This window comes from Phaenicophaeus curvirostris, chromosome 7 (assembly GCF_032191515.1).
Source record: "Phaenicophaeus curvirostris isolate KB17595 chromosome 7, BPBGC_Pcur_1.0, whole genome shotgun sequence".
NCBI classification, from domain to species: domain Eukaryota; kingdom Metazoa; phylum Chordata; class Aves; order Cuculiformes; family Cuculidae; genus Phaenicophaeus; species Phaenicophaeus curvirostris.
This window is the reverse complement of record NC_091398.1, coordinates 24,789,946-24,807,449: the sequence shown is the minus strand read 5'-3', so window position 1 is coordinate 24,807,449 and position 17,504 is coordinate 24,789,946. Positions and strand designations below refer to the sequence as shown.

At 52.7% G+C, this 17,504-nt stretch overlaps 1 protein-coding gene across 4 annotated transcripts in view; it reads left to right on the top strand.

Annotated features, from left to right (window-relative positions):
• Positions 1–14,080, top strand: part of SLC4A3 (solute carrier family 4 member 3) — a 34,048-nt gene extending 19,968 nt beyond the window's left edge. For 3 of the 4 annotated variants that reach the window (XM_069861243.1, XM_069861245.1, XM_069861246.1), the window contains 13 exons: positions 321–420; positions 2,029–2,213; positions 4,327–4,540; positions 4,867–5,088; positions 5,419–5,567; positions 6,528–6,722; positions 7,169–7,375; positions 7,979–8,068; positions 9,623–9,789; positions 10,169–10,422; positions 10,766–10,935; positions 11,347–11,520; positions 12,291–14,080. In XM_069861243.1, the coding sequence (XP_069717344.1) occupies positions 321–420; positions 2,029–2,213; positions 4,327–4,540; positions 4,867–5,088; positions 5,419–5,567; positions 6,528–6,722; positions 7,169–7,375; positions 7,979–8,068; positions 9,623–9,789; positions 10,169–10,422; positions 10,766–10,935; positions 11,347–11,520; positions 12,291–12,368 (2,205 nt within the window). In that variant the 3' untranslated portion in view covers positions 12,369–14,080. The remainder of the gene's footprint in view (positions 1–320; positions 421–2,028; positions 2,214–4,326; positions 4,541–4,866; positions 5,089–5,418; positions 5,568–6,527; positions 6,723–7,168; positions 7,376–7,978; positions 8,069–9,622; positions 9,790–10,168; positions 10,423–10,765; positions 10,936–11,346; positions 11,521–12,290) is intronic. The other variant, XM_069861244.1, reaches the window with a different exon arrangement.
• Positions 14,081–17,504: the final 3,424 nt, after the last annotated feature.

The following is a 17,504-nucleotide window of genomic DNA, read 5'->3' as shown; positions in this document are numbered from 1 at the left end:
GGGAGGGCCTTGTACTTGCAAGGGCTCAGCTCCACTAGATCACCTGGAGTACTGGAAATCAAGTCGTTCTGTTATGATTTCAGGACCTAATTTTAGCCTCACACTGTACGCAGATGTTTGCTTCAGCATGCAATGGCGGCAGCAGCAGCCCTGGTGCTTGCCGGGTGGCCATTCAATGTGAGGGTGTCTTGCATCTGAAGCAGGGTGTTGGATGTGCTGCCGAGGCAAGCCTGGCTGTAGATATGCGAGTGGGTTTCAAGGCTGTGTAGGGAGACCAAGGCACAGGAACTCCCTCCAGACTTGTTTGTATTCTTCTTCAGCAGAAAAACCCACATCTGCATAACTCTGAGGGCCACCGTAAATACCTGAAGCTGATGGAGAAGATCCCAGAAGATGCAGAGGCCACGGTGGTCCTTGTGGGTAAGAGGCAGCATCTAGAGTCCCCTGGTGCCAAAGGAGACCAAGTCCGGCCCTGTTCTGACTCCAGCTGTCTGTGCCCTCCCTCCTGAAGCATGGAGGGCTTGTACATATTTCCAAAGTTCAGATGGAGATGGAGCCTTGTATGCTCTCTCTTCTGGTGACAGCGCATGTTTTGCTTGCCTGCAGTAAATGTAAGGCAGTGCCAGGGTAGTTAGTTTCCTAAATTAAGAAGTTGATAGACACTGCTGCTGGGAGCTGGGTCCCAGCTTAGCAGAGAAAGTCCCACCACGCTCACCAGAACATCCCATTTTGCAGCTTAGAAGTGGGTGAGTGATGCCCGAGGGACTGATGGCCGAGCACTAACTGCTAACAGGCTTTGTGCCATCCTCTGATCATTGCTGCCCTTTATTTGGCCGCTTTGCACCTCACCAGCAGCTGAGCCCTGCCCTGGCCAGCGTTGGTTGCTGGCTGTGTATGTCAGGGAGCTTTGAGTTGTGGAAGCAGGGCCTGGCTGGTGACAAGGTCTCAGGTATTGGCTATAGTGCTGCTAGAGATATTTCTTTGTATAAGAGGGCTGTGAGTGGGCAGGCTCAGTGGGTTTGGTGCCTCTGACCACAGAAGTAGTCCTTTTCAGCACTTTGCTGGTATTAACATCTCAGCAAACATAGCTACACTACAGCCAAAGTAAATGTCAGTGCCTATCCAGTAGATTAAAAGCTCAGGCAAAGAGGCTTGGCAGCTCAACCAAGCTGATGCTTAACCATGATGAGGCCAAATCAGCTTCATAAACTCGCTGTGAATACTCAGATAACTCCAGTCATTTCTGAGGTAAGACTGTGTCTTGGGCCACTTGGATGGCCCAGATTTGCCAATCTAACACAGAACACAGCTCTTTGCTGGACATGGATGGCAGAAGTATCAGTAATAAGGCTGGAGAAATACAAGTATTCAAGAAACATTTGTGTTCAGTGTTTGACGGAAGCGACTGATGTGCTGGAGGATGTGAGAGTACTTCCCAATCTGTTAGGAGCCAAGAAGGCTGCCAAGCATTGATGTAAACAAACTGTGCAGTTTGCACCTATGAGTCTTTAGATAACTGGCTTATTTTCATCTGAAAAAAAATCTATGAATGCAGAGAACAATTAATTCAATTAATAAATGATAAGAATGCAATTGTTGCCAGGCACTGAAGGTTAATGGGAAATAGGTCACATCAAGCAAACCTGATTTCGTTCTTTGATGAGATTAGACATTTGTTTGATAAAAGTAACATGTAAGAGACTTCCTTCCATAAAGCAGTAGTTTATCAGAAAACAACCTTATCATTAAAAATTAGCCCCTTATAGTGTAAGCAGAACCCATCTGGAAGAGATTAAGAATAGGCTAACTGGAGAGTTACAGAAAGTAGCACTGCTTGGGAATGATCAGTGAACAGGGGACTTAGAGCGGTCCTCAGCGTGAAGCTAGGTGCTGTGTCAGTGGTCTGGAGACAGGTACGGGACTGCAGGGCTCATGAGAACCCCCGATATTCCTCTTTCCACTGTTAAAGGTAGCCCAGTACAGCTCACCCCAATGATTAATTCTGCTTATGATATTGCCTTCTATTAGGTTGTGTGCAGTTCCTGGAGCAGCCAACAATGGCCTTTGTCCGACTAAATGAGGCCGTCTTCCTGGAATCTGTCTTGGAGGTCCCAATTCCTGTGAGATTCATATTTGTGCTGCTGGGACCAAGCCAGGCCAACATGGACTACCATGAAATTGGCCGCTCAATCTCCACCCTCATGTCTGACAAGGTGAGGAGCTGATGGGCCGTGATGCTGGCACAGGCAAGGGAGTTTTAGTAGTTCCTCAGAAGTCAGTCCTGGCATGAGAGGGATGAAAGATGCTGTGCTAGGTCTAGGTGAGGCAGGCAGGCTCAAGCACCTGAGAGTTTTAGGAGTAGACTGACTTGAGCAAGGTAGGATGTTCCAGTATGGCATGAAGAGTAGGACAGACACTTGATGGGGGCAGAGTGCTAGGCTGGGTGAAGGAAGAGAGGCTGTATGTAAAAGCAAGAGCAAAGGATTGCCCAAGATTAGAGAAGTTGTGTCCAGATGATGTTTGACAAATGAGAGGAGGGGAGGCTAAGCCTGTGACCGTGATGCCTGACCCAGGCCACACTTATGAAAAGACTCAGCAATGCCTGGGGACTGTTGTCAGGTGTTTGGATGAAGCTTTCTAGATGAGTCCTGTGGCTGGTGCATCCTTAGAGAGGAGCACATCTGTGCAGGAGAGAAGAGGCAGGAAGGTTTTTCTGCCAAGCACGTGCACTGCTAAACGTCCCCCATCTGGCTAGATGGCAGGAAAGTGCAATTCATTATCCTGGTAAGGAATTAAAGGCAAAGAAAAGACAATCTGAGCATCTGCTGAATACATCTAGGACAGGAGAATCAGAGTCTCACAGTGTGTGCTCCTGGCTCACGCCTTGTAACTATAATTGAGTAACAAACCTACCTGTCCTGCTGCCAGCGCACAACATTCCCTGAACTAAGGACTAAAAGATCCACTCAGAGCAGGTGAGTTGTGGGAAGCGAGGGCTCCCAGCTAAATGATCCCTTCCCAGGAGTTGCACAAGACTCAACTGAGGCCAGGTTTTTAGCCAGAAGAGGATGAGGTGCCATATTCCAGCTTCAGCGCTGCATTTGTGGGCTGACCTTGCTTATTTGAGTCTCTGCTCCGCTGTTACCGGAAGAGAGGAGCCAGCTGCTGCAGCCAGGTCTGGCCGTAGCAAGGTTACACAGTGGCTGGCGCCACAAAGAGTGCACACTATCATTTACAGTTTGAAGCTGTGGCTCCAGGCAGTCTGTGTGCTGCAGGGACCTCAGCTGCCCCCTGCTTGCTTTACAGGCTGTTCACTTGTTCATCTTCTTCCAGCCCTTTCTCTACGGGCACATTTCAGAGGCAGCGCAGCACTTTTACCTGTTTGCCAGCACCTCCCTGCCTATCTGCAGCAGGGCTGTCCCGTTACTGTCTCCTTGGAGTCCTCCCTTGTCATCTTGCCCTTGGTGTCAGGACTATCTCCCCTTTTCTGCTGGTTTGCCCTTGCATAGCTTCCTAATGCTGTAGACTCCTATTTTCCCTCCCTCTTCCTTGTGGATACTCCCAGGAGTCTCTTATGTTCCTTGGTCAGATCCTGGTTCTTGTGCTTTATCTGCAGTGCTTTAGGGCTCCACCAGCTTCTCCTTCAAAATAAACCCAAGAGCAGACTAGGAAATCATTGGTCTGTTCCAGAGTTCTAATTTTGAGCTGCAGGGATGGGGAAAGTCTTGCATCATTGTGGTGTCTGGCTTCTGGTAGAGCTCTGAGCTGGGTTCTGAACAAGAGCCCCACAGGACTCTGCGTGGCATGCAAATGGCGTGCAAAGCTTGTAAGAACAAGGATCTTGGCCTGATGCAGCCACTGTGATCTGATGTGAACAAAGGCACAGGCTGGCCAGGTGCAGCATCAAGCTTAGGGAACGAGAGACACCAGACTAGCTGGGGAGCACAGATCTGGTTTTGATTGATGGAGAGGTCCCGTAATAGGTGCTGTGTGGTCTGGCAGAGCATGCAGCTGGCAGGGATGCTGCAGGAGCACGATCTTGAGCCAGTGCAGTGGGTCTTGGGGAAGACAAACAGGACCATGGAGATATCTGAAAAAGATGGATAGGTAAGGGAAGAGAGACATGGGATTAGGTGAGGGGCATTGGGTCAAAGGAGGAGAGATTCAGGAGTGTGGGTCATCAAGTGGTAGTAGTGAGACAAGTAGTCAAGCAAGGGAGTGGGATGTTAATATATGGTCACAGCAAGTGAGTTTCCAGGCTGTAGGCAGCTGGATTGCAGTCTTGGTCTGAGCCTTCTCCCTCTCTCTTTTTCCTGCCCCACCCAGCACTTCCATGAGGCTGCATACATGGCAGATGATCGTCAAGACCTCCTCAACGCAATCAACGAATTCTTGGACTGCAGCATTGTCATCCCCCCATCAGAGGTGGAGGGGAAAGACTTGCTCAAATCTATTGCCACCTTCCAGAAGTTACTACTGAGGAAGAGGAAGGAGAGGGAGCAGAAGTCCTTGAAGGAGGGGGCTGCCCAAGAAGCCAAAGGTCTCTCCACTCACATTTGGGCAAAAGAGTTTGTGCCTAGTGCCCTGCGTGCCCCAGTGGGCCCTCCCCTCACACAGCCTGGCGGAGGGGTGAGCAGGGCCTGGCTCCTGCAGTGGGCAGCGGGGAGTGGGGCAAGGGGAAGCAGGACAGTGGCTATGGGCAGCCCTGGTAGCTGGGGCAGCTGCAGGCAGTGGGATGTACCATCGCAGGGGGGCTACTAGGTTAGTGCTGCTGGAGGAAAGTCTCCACAGGGTATGAGGGAGAGGGACAGCCCAGGGGCAGACCTGCATTCCCCTGCTCAAGCCCTGCCCTCCATGCACCTCCAGAGCTGTGTGAAGTGAAAGCTGAGGAGGAAGAGGAGGAAGCTGAGGACGACCCTCTGAAGCGGACCGGGATATTTTTTGGAGGTCTGGTTCGGGACATAAAGCGCAGGTACCCCAAATACCTCAGTGACATCAGAGACGCCTTGCACAGCCAGTGTCTCGCAGCCGTTCTCTTCATCTACTTTGCTGCTCTCTCTCCTGCCATCACCTTCGGGGGACTCCTAGGTAATGGGCCTGCTTTCTGGTCTGCTCTTTGCACGCTGGGACACTGGCTGTGTCTGTGTGATGCTGTGCTGGGGTGGGCTTCAGTGCTGCTTGCTCGGGGAGAGCAGCAACACTGCACCTCGACTGCTGCCTTGTCCCCTCCCTGCCGCTTGGCCTCTCTAGCCTCGGCTTCCCAGGCTCCCTCTGTGCTCCCTGCCCAACACAGGGGACCTCTGACTGGTGGGACGGCGGTTTGCCTCCTCCATTTGGAGCTATGTCTGCAGCCTGCCTGCCTGCAGTGATGGTGCCTGTGTATGATCTATAACGCTCACACGTTGTTCTCTTTCCCAGGAGAGAAGACTGAGGGTCTTATGGGGGTCTCCGAGCTGATAATCTCCACCTCGGTTTTAGGGATCCTCTTCTCCCTGCTTGGAGCCCAGCCGCTCCTGGTCATTGGCTTCTCAGGGCCTCTGCTGGTGTTTGAAGAAGCTTTTTACAAGGTACATGTGAGGCAGTGCCTGTATTTGGCACCTGCTCACTCTGCCCTTGCGCTGGAGAGGGCAGCTGGCATTTCTCAGCTCTCCAAAAGGTCTGTGTTGTGGACTCCTTGGGTCCTGCCAGGCTGCCTTCAGCTCAGCCGGTGCTGGCCCTGGCTCTGCTGACCCTTTGCAGGTCACATCACAGGGAATTCTGCCTCCTGTTTCTGTATGCTGTGGGCTGATCTCCTTGAGGTGTGGCTGTGGTAACAGCACTCCTCTAGTTGCTGACTGTGAGGAGACCATTGTCCTCCAGCCCTGTGCTGCAGCACGTCCTGGCACAATGAGTGTTTGTAGCTGTATCCTAAAATACTGGTCCATAATACTTTCTTGTTCTCGGGGTTTCTTTTGAAGACTATTTCACAACTTTTACCTGTGATGGTGTCTGTGGTGGTACTGAGGAAGGCTGCAAAGGGAGGGAGTGATTTGTGCCAGAAGTAGTAGGTGTTGCTGTGTGTGGATGAGCAAAGTCTGTTCCGTGGTGACAGGCTGGGGTCTTTTCTTCACACACCCACAGCTGTGTGTGTACGCACAATTCTGTCTGGGATCACGCCCCATCTAACAGCCTTTATGCAGCAGGAAACAGGTTTGTGCTGTTGAATGCATGAAGCAGGAGAGAGCTGTGTTTGAGTAATGGCACTTTCACATGGGTGGGATGGGAAGCGTCACATATGAGATGGCTTCAGCAGAGAGTGAAGGAAGTACTGTTACAGAGGCTGGAGCGGTAAATGCCTGCTTGGTGTGGGCTGGCTGGTGTTAATGCAAGGTCTGCAACTTTACCTGTGACTCCAGCCACTGTCTCTGTGCTGGATGCCTGAGCAGCTGTGGATGCTTTTTTCCAGGAGAGTCTTTGATCTTAATGGGGTACAGATGTGGGAGGCAGCATGAGGATCCATGAATAACTGCTTCTCTTTTCTGTTTCAGTTCTGCCAGACACAAGGTATTGAGTATCTGACTGGTAGAGTGTGGATTGGTTTGTGGCTCATCGTCTTCATCTTCATTATCGTGGCAGCTGAGGGAAGCTTCTTGGTGCGCTACATCTCTCCCTTCACCCAGGAGATCTTTGCTTTCCTCATCTCCCTCATCTTTATCTACGAGACCTTCTACAAACTGTACAAGGTGAACCTTCCCCAGGGAGATGTGCTGCCACATCTTTCGATCCCGCAGGAACCTGCTGCTTTAGCATACAGGAAGCAGAGGAACAGGGCCAGCTCAGCCACAGGTTTTTTAGGCATTCTGTAGAGCAGGTCTTTGCTTGCCTCTCATCCTAGCCCAGCTGGCCCCTGTGCCACCAGAGTGGCTGGCAGGATGAGCCCTGATGTCTGTCTCCCCTTCTCTTCCTGTAGGAGACATTAAAGAGGTGTCACTTTTCTCTCCCCAGCCCTTTCCAGCTGGAGAGGCTGTGGGGCAAGATGAGGGATGCTGGGATTGTCCACACCCACCATCTGCCACCCTCACCTCTCCACAGAGCAAGACACTTCTGCATCCCCCCTGCCCCAGGTAGTGACAGTGGCCTCTGCCCCTCCTTGTGGTGACAATGCCTGCTGCTTCTCTCACCTGCCCAGGTGTTTGCAGAACATCCTCTGCTGAAGTTCTACCCACCGAATGCACAGAGTGGCCTGAATGCCAGCATGTTCTCTGCGGATGCGATGTCACTTGGAATCAGGATGCAGCCCAACACTGCTCTCCTCTCCCTCATCCTCATGCTAGGCACTTTCTTCATTGCCTTCTTTATGCGCAAGTTCAAGAACAGCCGTTTCTTAGGAGGAAAGGTGAGAAGTTTGTGGGACCCAGATGTTAAGGACAAAGGACATGCCAAACAAATAATGCTTCTTGCAACAGCCCTTTGTTCTCCAGAGCATTTGGACTGTCCCCCAGAGAAACACTAGCAGTGCCTTAAATACCATGCAGAAGGGATGGTAGCTTGACCTAGGCTGCAGATCGGAGCTGGCTGTTGATGGTATCTGCACTGTCCTGCTCCAGAGGACTTTGCTGAAAAGTCCTCTTGGCGTCAGGAAGGCTCCTATGTCTGGATACAAATCTGTTAAACCAGATTATAGAAGGAAGAGCTTACGACTTGTTCCCTTTGGACATCTCTGTACATGCAAGGCATCTGTATAATGCCTGAAGCACAGACAGGTTAGAGCAATTAGCCAGTCGCTTAAGAGTGACTGGAGGACTGTGTGTTCTGTGGGCGGTGGGATGCACAGCACCACGGGTCTAGGCTGGGTTCCCTTGCCCTGCTCATCAGCAGTGCTCAGGTTTGCAGCGGTGCTTGGCCCCACTTGGGATTTCACTTTGCCACAGGCTCCCTATGGCAGGGTGGGTACAGAGCCAGCCTGTTCCCTTTGCCAGTGAGGATGTTTGTTCTGCAGGCTCGGCGGATCATTGGAGACTTTGGGATCCCCATCTCCATTCTGGTGATGGTGCTGGTGGATTACACCATCACTGACACATACACACAGGTAGGTGTCAGCGCTGCCCTGAGAGCCCCTCCTGCAGCCCAGCAGTGTCTGCTCTTGTGCAACAGGAGATTTGTGTTTCTTGCCTATTTAGTTATAATAGCACAAAGCAAACAGAGACACTCCCCTTGTCCTCACTCCCACATTGAAGGCAAACTCTAATGGTCTTGCTGAGGCTGAGACTGGAACGACAGGGACTGGAGTGCCCCTGGTATTCTTCTGATACTCTGGCTGTTGGGAAAGCTTAAGGGAGACTGTAGAGATTCAATGCAGTTGGTTCCTTGTTTGTAACTTTTAAAGCTTACAGTCAATCAGCAAGGCATAAATTGGTTATACACACTGAAGTGGGTGGCATGTAGAGTGGTTTCAGTGGGGTATTTGTCATGGGTTTAGTACTTAATGCATTTATACTGTCCTCTACTATAGGCTACTAAATATTTTGATCACTTTATCTCTAGCACACTGATCTCTTTCTCATTTTATGCATAAACTTAAATGTTATCAAACAAACCCATCTCACAGGTTTTCTTTTTTCCCCACCTTTTCCAGTAGATGTGTAGTTACGTCTTTGTGTTTTGATATTTCTTTCAACTAACACCAGGGAGACGTTGAGAGATATTTCCTGTTCAGCATGCAGGCATTTATCAAGACAGCCCAAAGCTTAATGGAATCCAAATGCATTTTTATTCATTTAAATTTCAATGAAAAATGTGGTTCTATCAGACATTAGTGAAATCATGCACTTTTTTACATCCTTTTCATACCCTTCTACTCTTCTGCAATTAATATCAAAAGCATTATCATTTCAGTATTAACCCAGCATATGTACAAAGCTCTCTGAGAAAATGGTACTTAGTTACACAGCTTAACTCAAGTATAAGCATTCCAGAAATATTATTCATACTTATGCTGATTAACATAAATGTAAATCATAAACTCTCCCTGCAGGGCTCACGCAGGCAGACGGCAAGAACTGCTGTAGAGCAGCGCAGAGCCAAGAATTCAAATGCTGGTGAATGCAGGGTCAGGACAATGTACAGCTAAGAATCTGTATGGTCTCTCATGGGAACACAAACATGATATTCCCTCTGAACTTGGTCAGTGAGGTCATTTCCAGAGAATGTGACCTCTTCTGGGGTCCACACTGCAAAAACAGGATTGGAAAAAGTGTCTCAGAAAAGGCTCTGGAAAGCCAGCTCAGAGAAGGGTAGGCAGTTCAGGTCACTTGATTTGTCCAAGCAGAGATCAAGGAGCATTTTAACTATGGTCTGCAAGCACTGACATGGGGGTGAGATTCCTGAGGGGAGATGTTTCCTCGGTCTCTTGGACTAAAACCAAGGGAATTCCATTAGCTGAGAGGAAGTGAGACAGGCCCATGTTAGGAGACACAAGGTTATTTTCAACAAAGGGGATTATCTGTGGCAAAGGCCCACTTGAGTCAGTGTAGTTGTCACATCATCTGGGGTGTTCAGGTGAGGATCAAGGCTGGACATGTGTGAGGCTGTGGGCATGTATGTATTGATAAGTAACTGCTGGGTTTTGTGGTTACACCACTAGAAGCTGAATGTGCCGTCTGGGCTGTCGGTCACATCTCCTCACAAGCGTGGCTGGTTCATTCACCCCATGGGCAGCAGTGGGACCTTTCCAATGTGGATGATGTTTGCCTCTGCCATCCCTGCCCTCTTGGTCTTCATTCTTATCTTCATGGAGACGCAGATCACGACGTGAGTACTTCCCTTGCCAATGCCAACCATCATAAACCCCTGGGCAGGCAAGACTGGGATGGGTGCTGATGTCATTGGTGTGGAGGTGCACCTGGTCCAGCAAGGGCAGGATCCTGGCTACTTAAGACTGCATTTTCATGGGTTCTCCTATCGTCTCTTGGCTCCACTCCTGATATACAGTGGGATGGAGACCTGCCTCAGCAGGAGGCACAGGAGGAAACCCCTAGCCCGAGGTTGACCACTACCATCCTTCTCTGTGGCCATCTCCTCCTTGTCCTCATGTGTGCCCCCTCCAGAGTGTGGACATTGTCCCCAGCCACAGTGCTGTCCCTGGGCACTGGGCTGGGCCAGGCAGTGATGACACTCTTTTTCCTCCCAGGCTGATTGTGAGCAAGAAAGAGAGAAAGTTGCTGAAAGGCTCTGGCTTCCACTTGGACTTGCTGCTCATTGGCACTATGGGGGGGCTTTGTGCGCTCTTTGGGCTGCCGTGGCTGACTGCGGCTACAGTTCGCTCTGTCACCCATGTCAATGCCCTGACGGTCATGAGCAAGGCCATTGCGCCGGGAGAGAAGCCCAAGATCGAGGAGGTGAAGGAGCAGCGTGTGACTGGAGTGCTTATTGCTGCCCTCGTCGGTGAGCCTCTGCATGGATGAAGGGAGTGAGGGGGGAGGTCAGGGCCAACCAATTGAATCTCCCTCCTAGCAGCATCTCTGTCCCATGGGCCAGCCTGTGCTCTGCCCACTTGCTGCAGGGCTCCCCCCACCTACACTCACACCAGCTCTCCTCTGGCAGCCTTTGGTAGCCCCTCATAGTCAGTCATTCTCTGCAACTCTTCCAGCTGCTTAGACCCCTCTTGAATGTTCTTCCCTTTGTACCCTGGGACAGACAGAGAAGAGGCAGGAGAGGGGTGGAGGCTGAAGTACATTACGGAGAGGCTGGTGTGGGACACACCATGCCCTGAGCTCTGTCTGTGCAGGTCTGTCCATTGTGATGGGGAACATGCTACGTCAGATCCCGCTGGCTGTGCTTTTCGGCATCTTCCTCTACATGGGGGTTACATCACTCACTGGCATCCAGCTCTACGAGCGGCTGCTTCTGATCTTCATGCCATCCAAGCACCACCCTGACCACATCTATGTTGTTAAGGTGAGCGAAGGTGGGTCATGTGTGGTCTTACTAGAATGATGCTTGGCTTGATGACCCCTCCTTTGCTGCATGCTTGTGCCAAGAGGTAGGTGCAGGCTATGCACAGAGGTGATACTATGCTGGGATAGCGTGCTGCCAGGCTACCTACAGAAGTGTGTTGCCAGAGTATTGTATGGATGTACTGTTTATAGGAATGCATTGCTTGAGTGGGTGTAGGGACACTGCTCTGCCAGGTGGCACAGAGCCTGGAGGGGTATAGGTCTCTGCCTTGCTGTAGAATACAAGCAGGTAGAGCATGCAGCAGTGTTATGTTACTGTATTATGCTGTGCAGAAGGGTTGTTTTGCCAGTTGACTCTTCATTAATCTGTGTGGAAGGATAATGTGTTCTTAGACTGGATTTACGTCTCTAGGTGAAGACCTGGAGAATGAATCTCTTCACCTGCATTCAACTGGCCTGTATCGTGCTGCTCTGGGTGGTGAAATCTACAGTGGCATCCCTGGCCTTCCCCTTTGTCTTGATCATGACAGTGCCATTGCGGCGCTTTGTGCTGCCCCGCTTCTTCCACGACAGGGAGCTCAAAGCGGTAAGCAGATAACTGTACTCACAGTGTAGATTGCAACACCGGAATGAGGTTGAGGAGACTTGACATACTGAAAGACTAGGAGATCCTGGGCTGGCAGAGCCTTGGCTTTCCCTGCTGTTGGCTGGGTGTCTTTGTTCAACAGTAGAAGGTGGGTGGATAGCTTCCTTGAAGCTTGTAGCGCCAGTGTGGGATGGATGAGCAGCCTTGGTCAAGGAGATAGCATACCCTGCCACACAGAGGCCTGGAATAAGGGTTTCCTTTTCCATCCTTCTCCCCATTTGTGGCTTATTTGTCAAGAGACGCACCCCAATTCCCCATTGAGGCAGCAGTGAGGACAGCCCAGCAGCACACCCAAGCCTGTGGCTGCTCGGCACAGGAGCACTTAACCACAGTGCCAGAATGCTGTTAGTTCCCTGGGTGCTGGCAGTTCCTCTGCTGCTGCCAGCATCCTGAGCTCCTATTGGAGAACAGCCTGGAGCAGCACCCATAAGGGGGTGCTGCCAGCAGGGTAGGAGGGACCTGCTGCTGAGCTAGACCAAAACCACAATGATGGGCACTGTCAAAAAAGAGTACTTACAGGAGAGGGCATCGGGCTGGGGGCACATGGATGAGCATGAAGGGGGAAAAAAGGAGCCTTTTTGGAGGGGAAGAAGCTCTTCCCAGCACAGCCCAGCTGCCTGGCTCGCAGCATTCTGATCCCTGGATGCCAGGCTTGACCCCGTGCTGGGGGCAGCCGTGGCCTTCAGAACCTGATCTCTGCCTCTCCCTAGTTGGACTCGGAGGATGCAGAGCCAAACTTCGATGAGGATGGCCGGGACGAGTACAATGAGCTGCACATGCCTGTGTGAGCTGGAAGCTGCCCTCCCCACTCATGGGACAGGCTACTCACACCTGCTCATCCCTCCCAAGGACTAACTGGAGACTTGCCGTGAGTCACACAATATCTTGCCTGGACCAATGAATGGCTGTTCCATAGCCCTGCAGGAGGCAGCTCTGACTCCTGCTGCCCCGTTGCTCGCTCAGCAGAAGCTGTGAGTCTCTCCTCTTGGACCCGGTGGGCTGAGAGATACCTCTCACATCCTGAAGCTGTGCGGGTCCTGAGCATCCATGGGTCGGGGGTCTGCGCCCTCCCTGCTGGAGGCAGCCTGTGCCTGTTCTTCAGGTGGCAAAGGGGAGCCATGCCAGCTAGTGCCACTGTGTCTCCATCCACTACTATGAAGCTTGGGTGTCTCAGCATCACATGCCACCAAGCACTCACAAGGGTGGGCTGGATGCTGCCTGCAGACAGCCAGTGGGCTTCTCCCAGGCCAGCAGCCTCATTGCTCCGCTGGCAGATGCCTTGCTCCCACTCCCTCTGCCCCCTTCCAGGAGTGCTCACGCTAGGCCTGTGCCACAGCCGCTGGCCCATAGGGCTGCTGCAGCCTGGCAAACAGACAAGGAGGAACCAGCACTCTGGCCCTGTCCTCCAGACCATCGTCTGCCCGGTCACCCTCCCACAGGACTGTTTTCAGCTCTTGCTCAGTGTCAGGGAGGCTGTTTGTTTCCTCCCAGTTATCCCCACCCTCTTCCCAAAGGAAAACCACACAAGGAAGGGTTGCTGGGGACAGGGCAGGTGTCCTGAAGCCTCAGGTGCCTGCCCTCTTGCAGGGACTAAGAGGAGTCCTGTGTCATTCTGCACCTCCACTAAGGCTGCAGGGGTAAAAACTCATCACAGGACTCCGTCCCAGTTCCTGATCCCCACATTCCTGTCCCTGAGAACAAACTGTATTTAAGAAGCTAAACAAGGGAGGTAGTGCTGGAGCATAAAACAGTCCTTTGCATCCCCTCCCTTTTGCTGTGCAGTGCTCCATTGGGTCTGGCTCCCTGCAGCCCCACAAGGAAGTTACTGAAACACCTAGCCCCAATTCAGCTGCCACACCAGGGTAACCCTTCCAAAGGTGCCCTCCAGCGGGTATGGAGCAGCATTCAGCATGCCCAACACTTGGCCTCGGTCACCTCTGGGTGGCTCCGAATGCTTTTCTGCCTGGCAGGGCTATCCCCTGGGGTCTCCCTGGGCCAGCAGCCCCCAGGCAGAGCTGCCTCAGAAACTGCTGATGGTGCCTTTGCTTCCCTCAGTGGCTCTGAGGGTAGTGCCAGAGGAGACGGGCATCCCAGCCTCTCCCGGATGGTTGGGGCCAGCGTCACCTTGTGGAGGAGGCTAGGATGCTCGTTTCACCATTGGATTTGGTACAAGCCACTGCCTTGGTTCCCGGTTAATCAGCCTGACTCCTGCCTGCGAGAGATGGTGGGTGCTTCATTACTAGGAGGGTCTGACACCTTCCCCAGGAGGCTGCAGAAATACCCCACCAGAGGGAGAAACCACTGCCTTTGGCAGGTTCCTGCCCCACAGCCTGGCCCATCCACAGGGCCCAGGGCCGAGAGACAAGTGTCTCTGTGTGTCTGTGGCCATGTGTGTCCTGTCCTCCCCATTTAGTGTAGGAGGCCTGTTGTCGCTGTGCATTGTGACTCCTCTGACTGTAGTGGAAACAGCTACACCAATAAACTCTTCACAGGAACAGTCTCTGCTGCTCTACTTTTGTTTGCCAATTGACAATAAATTAAATTGTTTGAAATTTCCTGACACAAAACAGTTTCTTGCCCACGACAGCAGCCAGCAAGCCCCAGCTGTCGTGGGGACTGTCACCTTGTCACCCGCTACCAGCATGGAAGTGAACTCTACCACCATCACCAGGCAGGCTGGTTATTGTGGGCACAGCTGGAGCCCCCGTGCTGGCTGCTGGGAACAGGAGGCTGAGCCCCGTGTTTAACAAGAAACATGTACTCATGGCTGCTTGCGTCCATACACGGATGCCTATATTTGCCTGCGTGCTCAGCAGCGTTCAGTGCCCATCTCCTTACCGTACATGTAGCCACACACCGAATGGCAGGGCCATGGTCTGAGAACAGAGGAAGCATGTCATTAAATACAGGCTCCCTCCACGCTTTCTTCCCAAACAGGCGCTGAGCCAGGTCCCCATGGGCTGTGGGCTGTCCTCAGTCCATGAGGTGGCAGGTTGGATGCCTTCCAGTCATGCTGTCCTGGGTGCTGCTGCTGGGAGAAGGTGATGGTCCCACCTGCCATGGTTAGCATCGCTGGCTGCTCCTGGGGCTGGCTGCTGCCATGTGGGACACAATACAAGACTGAGCCTGCCTGGACACAGGGGCGGTGGCTGTCCCGTTTCTGAGCCAGGTCTGCTGTGGTGTGGGCAGTGGCTGGTCTCACAGCATCCTCTCCAGGTCCTGGCAGCCCTGCTGAACTTGTGGAAGAGAAGGCAGACCAGGTTCCCAGCTCCTGAGCATCCAGGTAGGCCAGATGAGAGCATCCACAAATGTTTCCTGCAGGCCGCTCTGCCATGTTAGGAAGCACTCCATCTCCTATTCACCACTCAACAGTTCCTCTTCCTTACACGTGAGAGCCCAGGGCTGAGCAATGGGCAATCATTTTGGATTGGAAAGTTTATAGCTCTACCCAGTCCCACAAGGTCAATGCCTCTACCTGTAAATCCAGCCCTTTCCATGCAGCTACCCTGCCCATGGCAGTGCCCCTGCTCTCGCCCTGGGGTGCGGAGCAAGTAGTGCAAACAGAGCCAACACCCGCCTCTTACCATCTTCTGGACAAGGATGGGCTTGACCTCCAACTCCAGCAGCCAGTCAGCCTCCAGGATGCTTTGCTGGTACTCCTTCAGCTCCAGGCTCTTCTGCAGACTCAGCCAGGACAGCCTGAGCCTGGTGCTAGCAACCTCCTGTACCCATAGCCAACCTCTGCCGGGGGTGGACCATCTCTATCCCCTCGCTCTGCTGCTGCAGGCACTGGACGTGGATGCACTAGGTGATGCACCAGGCCTTGGTGCGTAGAGTGGATGCCTGCTCCCCTGCAGCTGGGCCAGCAGCTCCTTCTGGCTCTTCCACAGCTGGGCTCTCAGCACCCTGGCGTTGCCGCCTGGCCTGAGGGCTGCAGCAGGACCAAGAGGTCGGGCAAGCCCAGGTGCCGGGGGGCTCTGCCACATGCTGGAGGCTGCTGTGGTGGGGATGGTGATGGTGGCAGGGAGAGGCTGTACCTCTGTGGTGGACACCGACCTACCACCGGGAGAGCTCTGCTGTGGCCATGCTCTGTTGAAAGACACTGGGGACCTTCACAAAGGTTTGTGCACAAGGAGCAGGCTGCCCATCCCACAGGTTCTCACAGAGTGGGACCACCACCCTGGTGTCAAACCTCTCCTTCAGCGTACTCAGGTGCTGCAGGCAAGAGGCCAGCTAGCCCACAGAGCCAGCCACTTTGGGACTGGCCAAGCCGGACTAGTGCTAGGTGAGCCTCTACAGGTGTTGCCAGCTCTCCACCTGCCCTAAGGGGCTCTGTTGCAGCACCAGCAGCAGCACGTGGTACAGGCTGCACACCTCAAAGCCCTGCCAGCACTACTACACGTGCCTCACAAAGACGCTGATCTCCCTTTCAATGTCAGAGTAGAGGGCTTCCATGGGCAGCTACAGTGATGGAGAGGAGGCAGCCGGGATTGCAGGTCACCCACACAGTTCTGGGATCTGGATGCGCTGGAAAATACAGCACAGCAGCGTGCAATGCACAGGCTGGTACATGCAGGATTCCTGCGGGGCTCTGGTTTGGTCATGCATGTGGGCTCAGGCAATAGACAGTGTGTACTGCTTTGCAGGATGGGACATCAGTGCAGCTCAGATGCATCAGTCCTGGTTGCTCTGCTGGAGAGGACATGGATGGCTGGGGACGAGGTAAACAGGGATGGATGGGGTGGGAGGAGCAAGGGAGCAGCAAGGGATGAGCTCAGAGGGATACCCCAACTTTTGCAGAACTAGAGAAGGGAGAGACTGCTGGGTGCTGCCACACTAGGGAGCACGCTTGACTGCAAAATGCTAATGACAGAACAGCCTGGGTGCCTGCAGCCCCTCAGCTGCCCTAGGGCAGGCTCTGAGATGGAGCAAGTGTCCTGCTGCTCCCTAGATGGGGACTCAGTTGAGGCAGAGCAGATCTGCATTCTGACCAGAAGGTTCTCCCACCTCTTTGCTGTTTGAGAAGAGGTTGATCGTTACAAGAGTAAAGGTTGCCCTTGCCTGTCTGGAAAACTAAAAATAGGAGATCTGTTCCCAAAACTATCAAGTATATTGTGTTTAGGCAAACTATTTGGGTTTCTGTTTCAGCCAGCTGGGTTCAAGCACATTCAATCTTCTCCAGCCATTTTTATTCTTTGCAGCCAGGAGGGGCTGGCACATCTCTTTTGTGAGATATCGCTGCCTACCGTTCATACAGCTGTGTGGCTGGGAAGTTAAGGAAATTGCTGGCTAAGACCACCCTGACAACAAAACTGAGAACCAGTGCCACCGGCAAGGTTTCTCCTTTCCCCTGTGTATTTGGAAGTTCTTACCTGGGCTATGCTGCCTGCTATCCAGGAGGTCAAACTTCATAAACATGTATTTTAAAATCCTTTTTCCTCTTCCTGACGAGGAGGGGGTTGTGAGCTGGGCAGGGAGCAGGTAAAAATGGCAGGAGGCAGTAGCACCACATGTTCTCCCACTGCGGGCTGGCGGGAGCCAGAGTGGCTTTGGTTACATTTGCCTTTCCGGATCACCTTTTAAGTGTTTTTTGTGTGTGAGTTGCACCGGTCTGGAGGGAGCAGAGCTGATGTTGAGGGGGAAGATGCCTGCACGTGAAGCCCCAGAGGCCAGCTAAAGATTGGACCCATCTCACGGGTGCCAGGGTCCAGCTTGCTGGTGCAGATGCCAGCAAGGACTACCGAGCACAGCTGACCCTGCACATCCCAACCACCACACCAGCCCATGCTCTGTGCCCCATTCTTCCCTCCATCCAGCTCCCCTCTGCAGTACTTGAAAGAATGGACTTGCCAGCCCCACAGAAGAGGCACTAGAGAGAGGAGAAAGGGCTGAGCTGGACTCTCCTGCCTGCCAGGGGAGGAACC